General features: G+C 31.3%; 2 protein-coding genes across 2 annotated transcripts in view; both read left to right on the forward strand.

Moving 5' to 3' along the window:
• LOC107624689 (2-dehydro-3-deoxyphosphooctonate aldolase-like) overlaps positions 1-7,984 on the forward strand; it is a 9,620-nt gene extending 1,636 nt beyond the window's left edge. Inside the window, exons 5-11 of the mRNA XM_021115105.1 lie at positions 6,435-6,507; positions 6,663-6,715; positions 6,819-6,914; positions 7,007-7,091; positions 7,351-7,514; positions 7,705-7,803; positions 7,940-7,984. Coding sequence (XP_020970764.1) covers positions 6,435-6,507; positions 6,663-6,715; positions 6,819-6,914; positions 7,007-7,091; positions 7,351-7,514; positions 7,705-7,803; positions 7,940-7,984 — 615 coding nt within the window. The remainder of the gene's footprint in view (positions 1-6,434; positions 6,508-6,662; positions 6,716-6,818; positions 6,915-7,006; positions 7,092-7,350; positions 7,515-7,704; positions 7,804-7,939) is intronic.
• A 7,337-nt stretch (positions 7,985-15,321) lies between these two features.
• The window catches only part of LOC107624690 (2-dehydro-3-deoxyphosphooctonate aldolase-like), a 24,497-nt gene continuing 23,261 nt past the window's right edge, over positions 15,322-16,557 (forward strand). The window contains exons 1-4 of the mRNA XM_021115106.1: positions 15,322-15,342; positions 15,458-15,554; positions 16,112-16,206; positions 16,387-16,452. Coding sequence (XP_020970765.1) covers positions 15,322-15,342; positions 15,458-15,554; positions 16,112-16,206; positions 16,387-16,452 — 279 coding nt within the window. The remainder of the gene's footprint in view (positions 15,343-15,457; positions 15,555-16,111; positions 16,207-16,386; positions 16,453-16,557) is intronic.

A 16,557-nucleotide genomic window follows, 5' to 3' on the forward strand; every position in this document is an offset into this window, starting at 1 on the left:
TTAGTTTAGTATTTAGAATTCGGGATTTAGGATCTAAAATTATATTCTATCATTTGTTGTGCGTGTTGTTCTCTTATGAAAAGTAGTTGTGTGGTTTATATTTTGATTTATGTGGCTATTGTAATTGAGTAGTATAATGAGTAATTAACGTAGGTAGTTAAATGTGTGTATTGTTTTATTTTATATAATGAATGTTATATATATTTTTATTTTCGTTTAATATTTTACATATATGGACCAGGCATATTATGTAGCAAAATTATTTAGGTGTGTGCACTTTCAAGTTCCAACTGCGAACCTCAAAGGGTTTTGTCAACCCGTATACAGTTATTGTCTAGGGGTCTATCAATCGTAGCAATGGAAATCCTTTGAAACCAACCAATTGAATTTTTTTTTCCTATTGAAATTTCCAATACATTTCTTTCCTTTTCTCCCGCATGTTTTTGTTCTAAATTCTGGTAACCACAAAGCCCACCAAATTTAGCCCTTGCAATTTATAAGAATCATTCCACTTATGCCAAAAAGCCTAATAAAATGAGACCCAACTAGAACTCATACTAATTATATATCCTTAGTCTAGTTAACACAAGATAATAATGTTTCCATGTCACGTGAAGTTAGTAGCAATTTCTGACTCGTGAGGAGAGTATTGCTATAACTTGTCACATCTGCTCTCTAAGTCACACACTTGCTGCACATTGCCAGCTCTATGCCATTTCTATACATGTAGAAGCCATAACACTTTCTACACGGGGGACTTCGTCTTCTTAAAACTCATGATTGTATTTTTGTCCCCTAATAAAAATGATGGTACTTGCAGCAGAAAGTATTGGCATCTAAGTCAAAAAATTATTTTATTAATGTATGATTTTGTATGCATCATGCTAATACAAAAAATCAATAGATTGAGGGAAGAACTTAAATTTGAATTCCCTTTTCATTTCCTATCTTTTATTGCATACTTTCTCTAACAAAAGAAATGGACAAGTAAAATTATTGAATATTTTCAAAGTGATTATTGTTTTTTATTTTTGTGTTGGGTATCCCTTATCTCCTAATTTTTATTATCCTTCTACTCATCTTAATGAAATTATTTTTTTATTAAAAAAAATTGAAGCGATTACACATTTATTTATCTTTTAGCAGGTGAAAGATTTTTTGTGTATTTTGTTTTGCATTTGAGTTCTGAACTTTTATATGTGATTAACTCTTCTAACATATTGTAGAGGGTAAACAAAGGGAAGAAAAAATTCAACATTTATCTCACACTATTTTGTGAATAGCAAGAATGGTAAGAAATTTTTCATACTTTTACTGATTTTGTTTTCTACTAATATAGATTATTAAGAATTTTTTCTTAATCCTTTCTCTCTTACTAATAAGAACTACTAAGAAGCAAGCAATAAAAAGTAACACATGTTTCTAAAAACATCAAAAAAGGATGTAGAAGCAAAGTTTTTACATATTGTCTAAAATATCCTACAAAAGAAATGTGCAAATTATTTATTTTATTGGTAGAGTAATCCATGATGTTACAAATTCAGATTCTCCAAACCAAATTGGGAGAAAACTTCAGGCACAAATCCAAACAAATTTTAAATTACCAAAGTCTTCTAGAAAAGCAACAAATTATCTAACATAAATACTCTAAACAACCACATTACTTGTTATATGTTTCATCTATTTTAGAGTGAAAATGCTTACATATTTTATTGTTTATACCAACGTAAATTCTGATTTTGTAGGTGATTATTTCTTGTTATTAAGAATATAATTATCTGAGGATTGGCCTTTATAAGATCAGATTGTTTTAAGGTTGAATGTATGATTATCTTTGCATCACATCACAAGTTCAAGCCCCTTATAAAGGAAAGCTTCTCCTGAAAGAGAGATTATTTGAAGTAGTGACACATCCAATTATCATTTGTCACAGATTCTATGTAGCCTTTCAAATCATTGCAATTTCTAAAAGCAATGTGGATCTAGAAAGTTATGTATTTTAATGTGTGATACTTTTTTTTTATATATACTAGGTTTCAAATTCTATAGTTAATTATATGCATGATTACTTTTAGCAATGCAAAACGCAGCTAGTTTCTCTTGAATCTTAATGGTGGGGTTTCACTTTCTGTAATGGCATTACGCATAAAAGGAATATAATTTTTGTGAACTTAAAACCCCTGAGGCTTTAACAATTGAAGGTTCATAACTTTTTTACTAGTAATGAGCCAATTATTGAGGCTTGGAATTTTAGTTGGTCATGGCCATGGAGGGTATTTGATTGTTCCGAGGCAGGAATAGGTGTTCATATGATGAATATATGTGCAAGGACAGATAGCAGATAGAGCGATGATACTTCTAATTTTTGTTTCTCATGGTTCTCTGAATTGTGTTTTTAGTTTGTGATTTTATGTGTTTACTTGTTCGGCTTTGTTTGTCGCAAGATTGATGGATTTTTTTCCGAAATAAATAAAAAATAATATTATTTCCTAAAACAAATTAGTCCAATTTTAAATACCACGGTACATTTTTTTGTAGTGTTAGGCAAGTTCAATGCACCGCCCACAAACTTCACCTTGACTTCGGCAAATAAAAGCATGGTTGGTAGAGAAACGAGCTCAATACCATTATTTTATTCTTCTTTTTGGTTCTCATGTTGACATCTTTTATCTACAATGTCTATCAATCAATTGTTATCCATTCATTATGATAGTGAAATAGTATATGATGAAGGTTCTATCATTTTTAAGTCTGAGCAACCAATAATTACGTACATGACACCGAAAGTCAATAGTCTAACAACGTTGAAGAATTTGATATTGCGTTCCGTTGGACTGCAACACACGACAAGAGAGAAAAAAGTTTATTACAAATATCCGACCGAAGTAGATGATAATTTGTTTTATAAAAGGTATATTAAAGTTGTCCTTGTTATGTTGTTGTTATGTTTATTAGACCATGGTTCTGAGAAATTTTTCTATTGTTTTAAATTAGGTATCGATTACGTGACGACGTGGACGTACGTCTTATAAGGTCGTGGCACAATCGATGGGCAAATGTTCATCTGTTGGAATTATTCATGTTTTTAGTTGAGTTGGGTGGACGAGGATTATCTGTGAATATGGTTGATGATAGTCCGTTAAGTGGAGCTGTTAGAAGAAATATTAAAAGGATGATAGTTAATCTAAATATGCCAGCTAAAGGTAGTCAAGAGGGGTTAAATGTTGAACTTCCTAATGCTGACATGATACAAGATAATGTTGAAATTCATAAGGGTTCTACTATCAGGAATTCGAGGATGGATCGCTATGAAGTTAACCCCGATGACGGAGATGATGCTGATGATGAACCAACGAAAATTCCTGACGAGGGTAATGAGGAAGAAGAGATGAACTACTACGGTGATACACAAATCGCTCTGACACAGCATGCCATTTCTCGACCATAAGACTGGCCGGATCACTTCTCCAGGTTGAATCTGGATGCAATGACTTTGAATTGGTCATTTACCCATAGAGGCTTTGAAGAGTATCCAACTAATGAGTTCATGGTTAGACAACAATTTGAAAACAAGGAGGAAGTCATGTTAGCAGTTAAGAGGTACGGCATCAAGAAGGTTGTGGAATATAAAATATTGGATAGTGACCAGTTGAAGTATGATGTACAGTGTATCCGGTTCGGGCTCAATTGCTCTTGAAACATACGCATAGTGTATCGCTGAAAGCAAGAAAAATGGGAGGTTCAGAGAAACAGTGGTCCTCATACTTGTATGCAAACATCGATGAGCCTAGACCATCGTAGGTTAGATTCGAAGGTGATTGCTCAGTACATATTCAACATGGTCAAAGTAGATCCAACAATCAGCATAATTATTCTGCAAGGAGGTGTAGAGAATCACTTCGGTTACAAGGCATCGTACAGAAAGGTTTGACTTGCAAAGAAGAGTCATTGCTAGAATATATGGCGATTGGGAGGAGTCATACAACGAGCTTCCTCGTTGGTTATTCGTTATGCAGATGTACTTACCCGGTAAGATTCAATACATTGTGCTTAGTTATGTATAAAGTCTCCATCTACATATGCTAACTGTTTATAGGTATTTAGGTACTTGGGTGCAACTTGTGACACAGCCTTAGTCTGGTGCGACGAACTTGCCTAAAACTACAAAAAAAACGTATCGTGGTATTTAAAGTTGGAATAATTTGTTTAAGGAAATAATTTTTTTTATTTCGAAAAAAAATACCAAGATTGATTGTTTGTTTCTGTGTTTGTATTTTGTAGCTTTTTCTCACTGCCTATGCATGGGATGGTAGTAAGTGAGCGAAAAATAAACGAGCTTGTTTTGAAATCTATGAATAAAAATTCACTCAAGAATTAGAATTTTTTCCTTGTTTTGGAATAAGTAAAAAGGAATTATTTAAACTCATTTAAGAATTTTAATTCTCACTTTTTTCTCATTTACAAAGTAGACCAAAAAGGTTCTAATTTTAAAATCAATTCTCACATCAATTTAACTTAACATGTCAAATATAAAAAATATTCTTATTTAAATAAGTAGATGTTTAATAAAATAATTTTGTTAAGGACAAAGTTGTAAAAGAAGAAAATTTAACTCATGTAAGAGTTATTCCAAACTAAAGAATTAGATTCTATTCTATTAGTATATTAAAGTCATTCCAAACCATGGAATTGAATTTTAAATAGAAATGAATTCTTTTCTTACATTTAAATACTTTCCAAACAAGCTCGAAAAAAAAGTTATTATATGAACTTATGAAATATTAAATTTTATTTTATATTTAATTAAATCGGTTCGATTCTGGTTTGAATCTGGTTAGACTATTAGACTATTAAACCAGTCATTTGATTGGTTTATCGACCGGATCAATTTTTGTAACTTTGATAATATCTAAAATCTCGATTTAAATTTTTTGATACAATAAATTTTATTAAATCTCTATTACATCAAATATTCTCTCATTTAAATTTTGTTAAGATTTTAGCTGCTTAGCGAGTAACAAACAACTAAAACTAGTTCTCCCTCAACAACTACATAGAATTATCTAGCCATTTCTTTTTCACTTTTTGTAGTGAACGATTTCATTCTTCATCAATCAAGGTGCTCACTCTTACGCTTGACACAGATCTCACTCTATCTTCTCTCTTCTCTTTATCTGCGTTTAGATTCGGAATTAATAAAAAAAGGTAGTGTCTCAAACTTTACTGAGCTCGATGTTATTTTACACAATGTAGCATCTTAACGCATCAGAATTCATACACCTTTACTGAATCAATCAAAATTCTCATACTTTGTCCCTTTTTGTGTACAACTTTGGAAGAAAAAAAAAGATGGAGCCATGTCAATGCTATATAGCCAGCTCAAGGTTCATGATTTCTATCAGATTTTGTGTTTCTTGACTATGAATTTTCTTGGGTCACGATCAAAATCTCCCCTTCCCTTTTTTTTTATGTGTTGTGGTTCTATGAATGTGTTAATAGGCTACAGAACTGGTCTTCCTATTAGCAGGTCCTAATGTGATTGAATCAGAGGAATACATTATGAAGTTGGCTAAGCACATAAAGACTATTACATCTGGTTATGATATTGTTCTCCGTTAAGGAACTTTTTCATCCTTTGGTTTCATGGGAAAAAAGATTGAAGCTAATTTGATTGAAATCCAATAGGAAATAATTGTAGTGCCTAAGTTGAATTATACAAAAATTGTTAGTAGTTCGATAAGTATAATCATGACAATCATCCCCCATGGGTTTGTAGCAAAATTCTTTGTAGTATTTTGTGTGAAATTAAATTCCTTTTTCTTACCTAATACACATTATCTAACTTTGTGTCATTCAAAATGTTTTGCTATAATAACAACCACTTAAAATACGAAACTCTTTTACTTATTGTTTCCCAGAATTGCATCTAGTATCAGAGTTTTTACTCATTATAGGCATTGTGGGCTGAGATATTGAACCTATATAATTCTAAGAGTAATGTTGGTTAGTAAAACCAACATAACACTTGCTATGGATGAGAGAGAATTGACTTTCACATGACAAGGAATCAAAAATTAAACTTGTAAAATATAATGTCGGGAGATGGTTTGTATCTTTGTTGAAAGTTAACATCATCTAGAGTATGTGCGACTTTCAGAGTTGGCATCCCGTTAGTTTTCAAATCAAGCTTTGTTAAGGCTAATAGAACATCATCAAAATCTTTTGGTGGCCTAGGGATGGTTGAGGTGTTGAAGGTTATGATTCTATTACTTTTTATTATGATATATTGCTTTTGTCATTTGCATTTTGAGAATTATAGTAGGAACACTTGTTTGAAAAATAGTGTAATTGTCGAATTCCATATAATGGCAAAGCTATTTTGTTATAGTTGAACTATTTTTTCCTTATTTCATTTTGTTATGTTATAATTTCAGATACTTGAGAAGGTTAAAGTAGCATATGACCTCCCTATAGTGATAGATGTGCATGACTCTATCCAAGTAAGATGTTTTTATTTTAACTAAATTTAGCCTTCAGAAATTATACAAGTATTACAGTAATGTAATTATTTGGCATACCATCCAAGCTTGTCATAATGTTGTCTTTGATTTTGGATCATAATCTACCTTTAACAGCTTTATCTTTTCTTTGACAATGTAAAGTAGTCGGCAGAATTGTAGACATCATTCAAATAACAGCATTCTTATGCCGTCAAGTAAATATTCTTTACATTAAATTTTAGTATCAATTGGATAGATATAAACTTAAGTAGATATGATCACATCAATTCTTTTTTTGTGTTTTGCCTCTGATGACAGACAGATCTTCTCGTTGTTGCAGCCAAAACTGGAAAAATTGTCCACATCAAGAAGGGCCAGTTTTGTGCTCCTTCCATGGGTATATTGTCCTGCTATGTTGCAACTTTTAATAATCAATAATTACTTAAGCTCGGTAAATATTCTCTGTCTTTTAGTATTCTCATGTTTTATAATGTTCATATAAATAGGTAATGGCAAATTCAGCAGAGAAGGTTCGGTTGGCTGGAAATCCTAATGTTATGGTTTGCGAGAGAGGAACTATGTTTGGATACAGTGAGTTATAACATCTTTAATGAGATCTTCTGTATGCTTTTGGATGATGTTACTCTTTGAAACCGTTCAATATCATGAATTGCTTTCTGTTTTCACATGTTCTAGTTTCATTTTAATCTTGTGTTCTTTTCACCTGTATGATTTAACATGCATTTAAGGTTTAACTTTGCTTAAAGAATGTCAGCACTACAATTGATTGTCCGCTATCATTCTATTTTCAAAACCCAGAATTGAGTAAATTCATTGAATTTTTATATAGATGATTTTATTGTCGATCCACGTAACCTGGAGTGGATGAGAGAAGCCAATTGCCCTATTGTAAGTCAATATTTGTTTTATTATATGTTTCTCTTTAAGATGAACTATTTGAATCTTTCTATGCTTTCTTATTCAATGGAAGGTTATAATATGTTAGGGAGAAAGGTATCTCCCTTCCTGAACCATTTATTTGATGATAGAATTACGCATGTATTGGAGTACACCTGCCTCATGTTATCTATCTTTTTTTTTCATTTGAACATTGGAGTCACACAAGATCTGTTTCTACTTTGAACCTAACTATCATATGAGATTTCTTTAGTTCCAGTTTTTAACATTCTGCTTTCAAGTCTAGTTGGATGGCGGAGGTGTTGCAAGTGGAGGTCTTCGAGAATTAATACCTTGCATTGTAAGAGCTGCAGTTGCTATAGGGGTGGATGGGATTTTCATGGAGGTATATATATTAGTTTTAATTTTTTAGGGGGATCTTATTGGAATTATTATTAAAAGAAAGAAGTTTAGGGTAAACTTTAAGGCTTATATTTAGTTTGTTCATCAAACAGCTTCTAAATGCTTTCTTGGTTCTTAAGGTACATGATGATCCATTGAGTGCACCTGTTGATGGTTCAACATAGTGGGTGAGTTGTTACTTATCAAAATCATTCAAATTTATAGGACATCATTTTGCCAACATTTACTTTTTCTGCAATGCTTCTGAATATTAATGAACTATATGCGTTATCTCCTTATTTGATAGCCTTTACGCCACTTGGAGGAGTTACTTGAAGAGCTTATAGCTATTGCTGTAAGTTATTTCTTGAAATGCAAATTCTTTGGTGTAGAATGTGAGACAATTTCACATCTGTAGAAATGCGCTGGAAGTAGTTGGTGTGTGACAAGTGTCTAAGAAGGGGACAGTTTCTAGCAGTGCACAATGGAATCATCTAGAGTTTTTCAGGTGATGGATTAAGTTAATAGTTTGTTAATGTTAGAAAGTTCTGAATAATTAATGTGGGGATAACAATGGGCTTATTATAGTGGGTCTTTTTTTTGCACAAGGTTAGATGAATCTGATTTTTTGGACGGAGTTAAATGGTTTTTACAAAAGTATAATTTGTTTGTTATTTTTTAGACGTTGAGATATAATAGGATTTGTGAACATGTGTATATTCAAAGGCTTGAGGTACACACTAAGTGGGTCAAAGAATATCTGACCTAGGTTTTTAGTAGTCTTTTAGTTGAAAAAAAAGTATGTATAAAGTTTTTGTAATGTAATTTATGAGCAGTTTATTAGTTTTATTTTGTATAAACAAAATTTGAGTGTCTAATTTAAATAATTAGTGGTTAAAACGATTTTAATGAATGAAGTTGTAGTTGATAATGTATCTTCGAATGTGAGTAATTTGGATTTCCAAAATTAGGATTTAGGATTTGGGTTTAGGACTTATGGTTCAGGAATTAGGATTTTGCATTGTGAGTTAGGGTTAGAGTTAAAGTGAGATTCACAAAGATCATGAATACTAAACTGTATAATATGACACCTGACAACAAAACTAATAACCGTAGACCATAAATTATCATTTGTGAATCGAAAACATATAATCGTAAACCCTAAGTCCTAAAGCATAAACAATAATTTTGTTAAAGATAAACTGTGAATTCTATTCTGCAAACCATGAACCCAATAACCTAAATAATAAACACTAAATTGTAAACTGTAAATCGATATACATAAATCTATAAACCCTAACACATAAATCATAATTTGTAAACCTTAATTCATATAACATAAAACATAAATCTTATGCGTAAAATTTTTTTTTGCACAAGGTTAGATGAATCTGATTTTTTGGACGGAGTTAAATGGTTTTTACAAAAGTATAATTTGTTTGTTATTTTTTAGACGTTGAGATATAATAGGATTTGTGAACATGTGTATATTCAAAGGCTTGAGGTACACACTAAGTGGGTCAAAGAATATCTGACCTAGGTTTTTAGTAGTCTTTTAGTTGAAAAAAAAGTATGTATAAAGTTTTTGTAATGTCATTTATGAGCAGTTTATTAGTTTTATTTTGTATAAACAAAATTTGAGTGTCTAATTTAAATAGTTAGTGGTTAAAACGATTTTAATGAATGAAGTTGTAGTTGATAATGTATCTTCGAATGTGAGTAATTTGGATTTCCAAAATTAGGATTTAGGATTTGGGTTTAGGACTTATGGTTCAGGAATTAGGATTTTGCATTGTGAGTTAGGGTTAGAGTTAAAGGGATTCACAAAGATCATGAATACTAAACTGTATAATATGACACCTGACAACAAAACTAATAACCGTAGACCATATATTATCATTTGTGAATCGAAAACATATAATCGTAAACCCTAAGTCCTAAAGCATAAACAATAATTTTGTTAAAGATAAACTGTGAATTCTATTCTGCAAACCATGAACCCAATAACCTAAATAATAAACACTAAATTGTAAACTGTAAATCGATATACATAAATCTATAAACCCTAACACATAAATCATAATTTGTAAACCTTAATTCATATAACATAAAACATAAATCTTATGCGTAAAATACTAAATCCTAATTTCTAAATTTGTTAACTCTTTTTAGTATTAGTTTAGTATTTAGAATTCGGGATTTAGGATCTAAAATTATGTTGTATCATTTGTTGTACGTGTTGTTCTTTTATGAAAAGTAATTGTGTGGTTTATATTCCAATTTGTGTGACGATTGTAATTGAGTAGTATAATGAGTAATTAACGTAGGTAGTTAAACGTGTGTATTGTTTTATTTTATATAATGAATGTTATATATATTTTTATTTTCGTTTAATATTTTACATATATGGACCAGGCATATTATGTAGCAAAATTATTTAAGTGTGTGCACTTTCACATTCCAACTGCAAACCTCAAAGGGTTCTATCAACCCGTATACAGTTATTGTCTAGGGGTCTATCAATCGTAGCAATGGAAATCCTTTGAAACCAACCAATTGAATTTTTTTTTCCTATTGAAATTTCCAATACATTTCTTTCCCTTTTTCCCACATGTTTTTTTTCTAAATCCTGGTAACCACAAAGCCCACCAAATTTAGCTCTTGCAATTTAAAAGAATCATTCCACTTATGCCAAAAAGCCCAATAAAACGAGACCCAACTAGAACTCATACTAATTAAATATCCTAAGTCTAGTAAACACAAGATAATAATGTTTCCATGTCACATGAAGTTAGTAGCAATTTCTGACTCGTGAGGAGAGTATTGCTGTAACTTGTCACATCTGCTCTCTAAGTCACACACTGCTGCACATTGCCAGCTCCACGCCATTTCTATACATGTAGAAGCCATAACACTTTCTACACGGGGGACTTCGTCTTCTTAAAACTCATGATTGTATTTTTGTCCCCTAATAAAAATGATGGTACTTGCAACAGAAAGTATTAGCATCTAAGTCAAAAAAAATTATTTTATTAATGTATGATTTTGTATGCATCATGCTAATACAAAAAATTAATAGATTGTGGGAAGAACTTAAAATTTGAATTCCCTTTTCATTTTCTACTTTTTATTGCATACTTTCTCTAACAAAAGAAATGGACAAGTAAAATTATTGAATATTTTTAAAGTGATTATTGTTTTTTATTTTTGTATTGGGAATCCCTATCTCCTAATTTTTATTATTCTTCTACTAATCTTAATGAAATTATTTTTTTATTAAAAAAAATTGAAGCGATTACACATTTATTTATCTTTTAGCAGGTGAAAGATTTTTTGTGTATTTTGTTTTGCATTTGAGTTCTGAACTTTTATATGTGATTAACTCTTCTAACATATTGTAGAGGGTAAACAAAGGGAAGAAAATATTCAACATTGATCTCACACTATTTTGTGAATAGCAAGAATGGTAAGAAAATTTTCATACTTTTACTGATTTTGTTTTCTGCTAATATAGATTATTAAGAATCCTTTCTTAATCCTTTCTCTCTTACTAATAAGAACTACTAAGAAGCAAGCAATAAAAAGTAACACATGTTTCTAAAAACATCAAAAGGATGTAAAAGCAAAGTTTTTACATATTGTCTAAAATATCCTACAAAAGAAATGTGCAAATTATTTATTTTATTGGTAGAGCAATCCATGATGTTACAAATTCAGATTCTCCAAACCAAATTGTGAGAAAACTTCAGGCATAAATCCAAACAAGTTTCAAATTACCAAAGTCTTCTAACAAAGCAAAAAATTATCTAACATAAATACTCTAAACAACCACATTACTTGTTATATGTTTCATCTATTTTAGAGTGAAAATGCTTACATATTTTATTGTTTATACTAACATAAATTCTGATTTTGTAGGTGATGATTTCCTATTATTAAGAATATAATTCTCCGAAGATTGGCCTTTATAAGATCAGATTGTTTTAAGGTTGAATGTATGATTATCTTTGCACCACATCACAAGTTCAAGCCGCTTATAAAGGAAAGCTTCTCCTGAAAGAGAGATTATTTGAAGTAGTGACACATCCAATTATCATTTGTCACAGATTCTATGTAGCCTTTCAAATCATTGCAATTTCTAAAAGCAATGTGGATCTAGAAAGTTATATATTTTAATGTGTGATATTTTTTTTTATATACTAGGTTTCAAATTCTATAGTTAATTATATGAATGATTACTTTTAGCAATGCAAAACGCAACTAATTTCTCTTGAATCTTAATGGTGGGGTTTCACTTTCTGTAATGGAATTACGCATAAAAGGAATATAACATTTGTGAACTTAAAACCCCTGAGGCTTTAACAATTGAAGGTTCATAACTTTTTTACTAGTAATGAGCCAATTATTGAGGCTTGGAATTTTAGTTGGTCATGGCCAGGGAGGGTATTTGATTGTTTCGAGGCAGGGATAGGTTTTCATATGATGAATATATGTGCAGGGACAGATAGCAGATAGAGCGATGATGATGCTAATTTTTGTTTCTCATAGTTCTCTGAATTGTGTTTTTATGTGTTTACTTGTTTTGTTTTGTTTGTCGCAAGATTGATGTTTTTTTTCCGAAATAAATAAAAAATAATATTATTTCCTAAAACAAATTAGTCCAATTTTAAATACCACGATACATTTTTTTTTGTAGTGTTAGGCAAGTTCAACACACCCCCGACAAACTTCACCTTGACTTTGGCAAATAAAAGTATGGTTGGTGGAGAACCGAGCTCAATACCATTATTTTATTCTTCTCTTTGGTTCTCATGATGACATTTTTTATCAATAATGTCAATCAATCAATTGTTATCCATTCATTATGATGGTGAAATAGTATATGATGAAGGTTCTATCATTTTTAAGTCTGAGTAACCAATAATTATATACATGACACCGAAAGTCAACAGTCTAACAACGTTGAAGAATTTGATATTGCGTTCCGTTGGACAGCAACACACGACAAGAGACAAGAGAGAATACTACAGATATCCGACTGAAGTCGATGACAATTTGTTTTATAAAAGGTATATTAAAGTTGTCGTTGTTATGTTGTTGTTTGTTGTTATAGACCATGGTTCTGAGAAATTTTTCTGCTGTTTTGAATTAGGTATCGATTACGTGACGACGTGAACGTACGTCTTATAAGGTCATGGCACAACCGATGGGCAAATGTTCATCTGTTGGAAATATTCGTGTTTTTAGTTGAGTTGGGTAGACGAGGATTATCTGTGAATATGGTTGATGATAGTCCGTTAAGTGGAGCTATTAGAAGAAATATTAAAAGGATGATAGTTGATCTAAATATGCCAGCTAAAGGTAGTCAAGAGGGGTTAAACGTTGAACTTCCTAATGCTGACATGATGCAAGATAATGTTGAAAGTCATGAGGGTTCTACTATCAGGAATTCGATGATGGATCGCTATGAAGTTAACCCCGATGACAGAGACGATGCTAATGATGAACCAACGAAAATTCCTGACGAGGGTAACGAGAAAGAATAGATGAACTACTACGGTGATACACAAATCGCTCTAACACAGCTTACCATTTCTCGACCATATGACCGGCCGGATCACTTATCCATGTTGAACCTGGATGCAATGACTTCGAATTGGTCATTTACCCATGGAGGCTCCGAAGAGTATCCAACTAATGAGTTCGAGGTTAGACAAAAATTTGAAAACAAGGAGGAAGTCATGTTGGCAGTTAAGACGTACGGCATCAAGAGGACTGTGGAATATAAAATACTGGAGAGTGACCAGTTGAAGTATGATGTAAAGTGTATCCGGTTCGGGCCCAATTGCTCTTGGAACATACGCATAACGTATCGCTGAATGGAAGAAAAATGAGAGGTTCGGAGAAACAGTGGTCCTCATACTTGTATGCAAATATCGATGGGCCTAGACCATCGTAGGTTAGATTCGAAGGGGATTGCTCAGTACATATTCAACATTGTCAAAGCAGATCCAACAATCAGCATAATTGTTCTGTAAGGAGGTGTAGAGAATCACTTCGGTTACAAGGCATCGTACAGAAAGGTTTGGCTTGCAAAGAAGAGTCATTGCTAAAATATATGGCGATTGGAAGGAGTCATACAACGAGCTTCCTCGTTGGTTATTCGTTATGCAGATGTACTTACCCGGTAAGATTCAATACATTGTGCTTAGTTATGTATAAAGTATCCATCTACATATGCTAACTGTTGATGGGTATTTAGGTTCTTGGGTGCAACTTGTGACACAGCCTTGGCCTAGTGTGGCGAACTTGCCTAAAACTACAAAAATAATATATCGTGATATTTAAAGTTGGAATAATTTGTTTAAGGAAATAATATATTTTTTTTTCGGAAAAAATACCAAGATTGATTTTTTGTTTTTGTGTTTGTATTTTGTAGCCTTTTCTCATTGCTTGTTCATGGGATTGTAGTGAGTGAGCGAAGTATAAACGAGCTTGTTTGGAAATCTACGTATAAAAATTCACTCAAGAATTAGAATTTTTTTCCTTGTTTTGGAATAAGTAAAAAGGAATTATTTAAACTCATTTAAGAATTTTAATTCTCACTTTTTTCTCTTTTACAAAGCAGACCAAAAAGGGTCTAATTTTAAAATTAATTCTCACATCAATTTAACTTAACATGTCAAATATAAAAAATATTCTTATTTAAATAAGTAGATGTTTAATAAAATAATTTTGTTAAGGACAAAGTTGTAAAAGAAGAAAATTTAACTCATGTAAGAGTTATTCCAAACTAAAGAATTAGATTCTATTCTATTAGTATATTAAAGTCATTCCAAACCATGGAATTGAATTTCAAATAGAAATGAATTCTTTTCTTATATTTAAATACTTTCCAAACAAGCTCGAAAAAAAAGTTATTATATGAACTTATGAAATATTAAATTTTATTTTATATTTAATTAAATCGGTTCGATTCTGGTTTGAATCTGGTTAGATTATTAGACTATTAAACCAGTCATTTGATTGGTTTATTGACCGGATCAATTTTTGTAACTTTGATAATATCTAAAATCTTGATTTAACTTTTCTGATACAATAAATTTTATTAAATCTCTATTACATCAAATAATCTCTCATTTAAATTTTGTTAAGATTTTAGCTGCTTAGCGAGTAACAAACAACTAAAACTAGTTCTCCCTCAACAACTACATAGAATTATCTAGCCATTTCTTTTTCACTTTTTGTAGTGAACGATTTCATTCTTCATCAATCAAGGTGCTCACTCTTACGCTTGACACAGATCTCACTCTATCTTCTCTCTTCTCTTTATCTGCGTTTAGATTCGGAATTAATAAAAAAAGGTAGTGTCTCAAACTTTACTGAGCTCGATGTTATTTTACACAATGTAACATCTTAACGCATCAGAATTTATACACCTTTACTGAATCCATCAAAATTCTCACACTTTGTCCCTTTTTGTGTACAACTTTGGAAGAAAAAAAAAGATGGAGCCATGTCAATGCTATATAGCCAGCTCAAGGTTCATGATTTCTATCAGATTTTGTGTTTCTTGACTATGAATTTTCTTGGGTCACGATCAAAATCTCCCCTTCCCTTTTTTTTTATGTGTTGTGGTTCTATGAATGTGTTAATAGGCTACAGAACTGGTCTTCCTATTAGCAGGTCCTAATGTGATTGAATCAGAGGAATACATTATGAAGTTGGCTAAGCACATAAAGACTATTACATCTGGTTATGATATTGTTCTCCGTTAAGGAACTTTTTCATCCTTTGGTTTCATGGGAAAAAAGATTGAAGCTAATTTGATTGAAATCCAATAGGAAATAATTGTAGTGCCTAAGTTGAATTATACAAAAATTGTTAGTAGTTCGATAAGTATAATCATGACAATCATCCCCCATGGGTTTGTAGCAAAATTCTTTGTAGTATTTTGTGTGAAATTAAATTCCTTTTTCTTACCTAATACACATTATCTAACTTTGTGTCATTCAAAATGTTTTGCTATAATAACAACCACTTAAAATACGAAACTCTTTTACTTATTGTTTCCCAGAATTGCATCTAGTATCAGAGTTTTTACTCATTATAGGCATTGTGGGCTGAGATATTGAACCTATATAATTCTAAGAGTAATGTTGGTTAGTAAAACCAACATAACACTTGCTATGGATGAGAGAGAATTCACATGACAAGGAATCAAAAATTAAACTTGTAAAATATAATGTCGGGAGATGGTTTGTATCTTTGTTGAAAGTTAACATCATCTAGAGTATGTGCGACTTTCAGAGTTGGCATCCCATTAGTTTTCAAATCAAGCTTTGTTAAGGCTAATAGAACATCATCAAAATCTTTTTGTGGCCTAGAGATGGTTGAGGTGTTGAAGGTTATGATTCTATTACTTTTTATTATGATATATTGCTTTTGTCATTTGCATTTTGAGAATTATAGTAGGAACACTTGTTTGAAAAATAGTGTAATTGTCGAATTCCATATAATGGCAAAGCTATTTTGTTATAGTTGAACTATTTTTTCCTTATTTCATTTTGTTATGTTATAATTTCAGATACTTGAGAAGGTTAAAGTAGCATATGACCTCCCTATAGTGATAGATGTGCATGACTCTATCCAAGTAAGATGTTTTTATTTTAACTAAATTTAGCCTTCAGAAATTATACAAGTATTACAGTAATGTAATTATTTGGCATACCATCCAAGCTTGTCATAATGTTGTCTT

This window comes from Arachis ipaensis, unplaced genomic scaffold (genome assembly GCF_000816755.2).
Source record: "Arachis ipaensis cultivar K30076 unplaced genomic scaffold, Araip1.1 Aipa334, whole genome shotgun sequence".
Taxonomy (NCBI): Eukaryota; Viridiplantae; Streptophyta; class Magnoliopsida; order Fabales; family Fabaceae; genus Arachis; species Arachis ipaensis.